The sequence below is a fragment of the Amphiura filiformis genome, chromosome 17 (assembly GCF_039555335.1).
Source record: "Amphiura filiformis chromosome 17, Afil_fr2py, whole genome shotgun sequence".
NCBI classification, from domain to species: domain Eukaryota; kingdom Metazoa; phylum Echinodermata; class Ophiuroidea; order Amphilepidida; family Amphiuridae; genus Amphiura; species Amphiura filiformis.
In genome coordinates this window covers 63,837,166-63,842,599 of record NC_092644.1, presented here as the reverse complement: position 1 = coordinate 63,842,599, position 5,434 = coordinate 63,837,166, and the positions used below count along the sequence as shown (strand labels likewise).

Sequence of the window (5,434 nt, the reverse complement as noted above, 5' to 3'; positions counted from 1 at the left end):
ACGTTTTTAAAACGTTTTTGTGTTTGCTGGGTTATATTATATACCAGGAACATAACTGGCACTAGTGTAGTGCTGCCACGAATAGTTAGTGACAGGAAATTCCATTACTTGTTTTATAGCCCCTTTCCATTTTCTTCTGTACTCCAAGAGCTCCTCCATACACTGCATCGTGATTGGTTCAAAATCATAGTGAAATTTATTAACAAACAAATGCGGTTGTCTTTTCAGAATATGAAGATAATCAGACGTAAATATGCATAGCTCATTTAAATACTTTCCATGACAGGGCATATGTGTTTTATCAGAGTACCATCTACGAAATTTTGTTTTACACTCATATGTCCCGTATGGGTATCCCCCTGGAGCCTCCGGCAAACGTTGAAGAGAATTGGTGAACATCTCGTCTGGGACAGAGGTATCGGCCAACCAAGCCAAAAATGCTTTTGAAATATTACTATTAACTACAAAATCAACAAACTTGCGTGTAGCCGCAATGTATGTATCGCCTTTGTATATTGTTATATTAAACGGGGTGGGTCTTTTTCCTGTCTTCTTCCATCGCTAGACATTACTAAAGCAGGTGGACTATTCAGTGAAGGAGAAAAGTATTTATACTGATAACGTATTTCATATCTGCTTCCTTTTTCAACAGGATAACCCGAAATACAATTATGACCGTTGTATGCTTTTAGTTGTTGCACAATCTCAAAATTAGTCTTTAAAGGAAAGTCTTGACCGCAAAGATTGATGAAATATTTCCAGGGTATAGGATGTCTTAACAAGTCTTCCATACAATGTAGATCGGCTAATGTTACACTAATTCCAGCCCATTGTACTTTTTCTAACTTTGAAGCGATGAATACATTGTCAAAACACTTGGCGAGGTTTTCAATAGCACGGCTGAAATTTGCGTTAGATTTTAAATCTGTATGAATGCAATACACATTCTGCGGTTGGTATATGCTCCGAAATAATCTCTCCACCTAGAAAAAAAAAAAAAAAAATTTTCTTTAATTTTACCTTTTACCTTTTATATGCAAATCTGATATTAAAAAACCCCACTGAGAGAAGCATGAAACTCATGGATTAATTTTATTATTAATGTATTCTGTCACTGAAGCCACTCACTCAGTCACGAGACCTGTTTAGCTGAGAGTATTTGAGGTTCTCAAAATATGAAAAATGGCAAGAAGGACATATGTCTCATACAAAGGCAAAGGCTATCTTGGATTCTGTCGATGGCATACTACTTTCAACATTTTGAACAAAATCTCAAACCTTCTAGAATTAATGTTAGAGGGATCATGAGAGTTTTACATTGAATTTAAGTACAAGACGTAACTTCCTATGCTTTTGAAAATCGTTATTGCTTAATATTTTTCAATCAAACAGATCAAATACACGACGTTACCTGTGCTGCATTCTTGTATGTAACTATTGCATATGCAATGGGAAACTCTTCTTCTTCTTTTGATAAAGCCTTTGTAGGATAGTTGCGATCTTCTTTATACTTGCTGCAGTCTCGAAACCAATTGTCAGCAATCTGAATTAAAGATAGGAGCATCGACGTCAACTTTTTTTGCGAAAATAAATGAATCATAAATAAATTGTCATTAATCTAAATTAAAGATAGAAACATTGACGTCAACTTTTTTGCATTATAAATCGGGGTTGGACTGCAGAAGCAGTCACATAATATGCTAAAACCGAACTTTTGAAGAATATACGCGTATCAGCAACTCCAAGAATATCATCTAAAGAAATAATTGACCATTAAGGCAAGTGGAATGGCAGGGACCGTATGAGTTGAGGAAGCTAATAATTGTATTTATATTAAGGCTATTAATTATTTTAAACTGTTGTGATTTGGTAGTTCACAGCATCTTACGAATGGTAGTGAGCTTTGGCAAAAACTACATTGCTTAATTCATAGCGAGCGTGTAGAAGAATTAAAATATCACAGATATACTTTTATAGGTGCTGCGGTTCTTGAGTTACGTTGTAAAGAGGGCTGAAACAACAACACTTTTGTAAAACGTACATAACTCATTAACAACAATAAATTAAGCCAGTTTTCAAAGTATATGATTTGTAGAATGAACTTTTGCAAAACACCAAAGTTTTATTTTTCAATAATATATTGATTCAGATAATGAAAATACCCTTAGGGCGAATTTCTCGATAGGAGTCTTCGTAAGCCTTAGGCTTAAGGTGGCCTTGAGGTTACTAAGCCTAGCCCGCTCTCGAAGCCCGAGTCTTAACTGTAGCCGGATTTCTTGAACGCAAATTCAACCTGGTCTTAGTGGCCTTGCAGGCTTAACGCTTGACAACCTCGTCCCTTTCTACCAGCGACTTAATTGTATAGGCATTTGGAGGCATATGTGCATAAGCTGTTGTCCTTCACGGTTTACCGTACTAACAAGGTCACCAGCGCAAAGATTAGTCCAGACCAACGGGCTTGTGCTTGGGCTTACACCGTACACAACTTGATGCGCAAGACTAGTATTTTTTCTGTTATTATGTATTATTACTATTCATCGCAAAATTTTAAGTAATGGCCATACCCGATGTCAGTCAATGGTATCCAAACCACAATATGAACCTGAAGACTCGTCATCAGACTTGGATGCTATCAGTGAGGAATTGCTAATAATATAAATGTAGGACCTACATGTATTACCCCATACCACAGTATTATGTTTGTAATCATTTCTTATTAAAGGCTCAAATGCATAAAACTTTTTAACTCATTTATGTTAAGTACAAACTTGAGAATGTGTTCTTCATTTTAAGTAAATGTCATCAAAACATATTTTTATTAAGTATATCAAGAAATGAACTAAGTACTCAGCATATAGGCCTAAATTTGTACGCTCATTGTGGGTTTTTTAGACAAAATAAAGGAAACAAACATATTAATACAAACTTTATCTGCTTGCATTCTCCTTTTTACAGTGTCGTTTCTATAATAGTTCATTTTAAGCCAATTCCTCCCAGTGAATGTGAAATCCAACGTTTTTTCTTCAATCACTGCGCCGTCTTTTTAAAGACATTTCTTGTTTCTGTTATTATGTATTATTTTATTTCCACTTTACTTTAGTATGAGTCCTGCTTGCATGAATACTTCTATACTTTTTACTCGACTCATTAATTTTTCTTTCCATTTCAAAAAGGGTCAAACTGCAAGCCTACAGAAAAAGAAACTTTGATTCCCCTAAAAGTAGGCCTAAAGCAAAAATTGTTTTACACTTCAAACAAATCATACGTATGTTTGTCAAAAGTAAAACATTATTTAAGAATAATTTTGGGGCAAAAACAAAAACATAACCAAGCATTTGGTACCTTTGGCAACCATCGTGCGTGCTATCTACTGCTGATATTTTCATGTTCTATTTGCGAATTTAGCATATGCATAGTTTATGATGATGATGATGATGATGACCGAGGATGATGATGATGTTTTGCAGCTGCTTCGTGTCATTGAAAGCAAGGCGTCCGATAATAAATCTCAGGCAAAAAAGATGAAAGCATGAGAGCAAATTCATGTGGAACATCAACATGGTCAAGGTTTTTGGACATGTCAAATATGGGGGGGGCACTTCTTGTAGCAAAATATTGTATGTTAGCAATATTTGTTGAACTGGAAGGAGAGGGTTGCTCCTATTTGTTGACTGTTACAAGTTAGGTTCAAGCAGATCAGTAAGCCTTAAAACAGTGCCTTTACCATGTTAACTGACTCGAATGAACACTAAAATAAAATGGTGAAATGTTCAACTAAATCGAACAATAACTATTACTTAGGGGTAGGGGTCTAAACTATGTTGAATGAAAGACAGCATCTGTTTGGATTTCTCTATTAATATGAAAGAAAAACTTTGCATTACAAATTTAAGCAATTTGTCAATTGAAATAGACCACGGCTTACGACGTAAGACCTGCTCTGAGGCAGGGCCAAGAAAAGCCGATGTAAGCCTGGCCTAACAGGCTTGCGTAGACTACGGCTAACGAAGACTGATTTCGAGAAATGCAAATTTTACCGAAGCCTGGGGCTAACCCTACAAGCCTGGCCCACAGGCTAACGAAGCCTCGAGGTTGTGGTAGCCGTGCTTCGGGGAACGTGTTTTCAGTTAAGCCTGGTCTTATGACCTCTTAAGCCTTGAGGCTAGACTAGCCAACTGCTAAGCCACCCGTCGAGAAATTCGCCCTTAAGGTCTTGCGGTTCTTGAATTAATGCTATTGAAGTTTTTGGCATTTTGATAACATATCGGCGTGGAATGGCTTCAAACCTCAAACCCCGATCGACCGCCGACACTCTAGTAGAACCGGCGATTCGAAACAATAGAAGACGGTAAACCCATCGTTTCCGACAGGGCGCCGACAGTGTCGACCGGCGGTTTGGTTTTGAAGCCATCCCTACGTAAAAGTACTTACTTCATCATCCGATGGAACACGAACCGGGTCATTAACATTATTCCAATAAATATCGTGCAGCAAACATTTATCGCCAGCAAATACGGCAGAACAGTTAACGGAATAATACCTATGATAGGGAGAAGAATTACTTGGCTGCAATAAAGCCGACCTACGAAAATCGTGGAATGTTGTAATATTCTGTAGGTGTTGCCTCATCACCGTCAATCTCTTGTAAGCAAACCCTTGGAGAAGCAAAGCGACGCATGCTATCAATGCGAATAGCGTGAAAACTTTTAATGAACGTTTTGTCAATCGCAACATCTCTTTTTAGTTTACCTTGTGAACAAACAAGCGAATTACTTTTAATAGACACTGGACAAGCTTAAAATATACAGAATTACTACCAATGAATGTGCTTTTATATCCGGACTACGCCATAAAATAATGTTAAAGGTGCGGCAAAACGCAACAGTTGTAGGTAATTAATTTAAACACTGTCGGCGCCCTGTCGGAATTTAAATCTATCATATTGTAACTTTCAGCTTCGAGGGCGCACTGTCATTGGTTCTGAATATGAGAAAATTCCACCCGAAATTAGACATTTTCCGATTGAAACACGTGTAATACATAATTAGTGGTATTTAACCTATAGAAACACTGAATTATATGGATCTGATATTCGTCATGGAGACTTTTCTAGCTATTTTTTGCTTACATTTCTCAATATTTAACTGTATTTGCCCTGGCAAGAAAACGTGCATCTTCTTCGACTACTAAGGTATGTTTTTAGAACCCGTTGAGGTAGTAGGCCCCTAACAGGGTTGAGTGGGGGGGGACTTGTGGCATTAGTATTGGGTTTACGGCTGGTTTCTGTGATTTCAGGGCTTCTAAATTCAACAACCTTCGCTTGCCTGCGTATATATACATACATATAGAAAGCTTAATGATGATGAAAAATCGATTTTGATGATCATATAGACATGCCACTTTGTTAATTAGACCCACGTGCACATTTTGTTGG

At 37.2% G+C, this 5,434-nt stretch overlaps 1 protein-coding gene across 1 annotated transcript; it reads right to left on the bottom strand.

The window, feature by feature from the left end:
- Positions 1–383: 383 nt before the first annotated feature.
- Positions 384–4,858, bottom strand: LOC140138153 (beta-1,3-galactosyl-O-glycosyl-glycoprotein beta-1,6-N-acetylglucosaminyltransferase 4-like). Its single transcript, XM_072160085.1, has 3 exons — positions 4,432–4,858; positions 1,412–1,543; positions 384–983 (listed from the first exon to the last, which is right to left on the bottom strand). Exons 1-3 carry the CDS (start codon positions 4,732–4,734, stop codon positions 519–521), a joined length of 900 nt encoding a protein of 299 aa, XP_072016186.1. The 5' UTR covers positions 4,735–4,858; the 3' UTR covers positions 384–518.
- Positions 4,859–5,434: the final 576 nt, after the last annotated feature.

Excerpts from the sequence above, each read along its gene's own strand:
- LOC140138153 (XM_072160085.1), bottom strand. The coding sequence starts at position 4,734 with ATGTTGCGATTGACAAAACGTTCATTAAAAGTTTTCACGCTATTCGCA. Across the intron at positions 1,544-4,431 it reads GTGTTCCATCGGATGATGAA|ATTGCTGACAATTGGTTTCG; the intron begins GTAAGTACTTTT and ends TCTTTAATTCAG. Across the intron at positions 984-1,411 it reads CATACAAGAATGCAGCACAG|GTGGAGAGATTATTTCGGAG; the intron begins GTAACGTCGTGT and ends TTTTTTTTCTAG.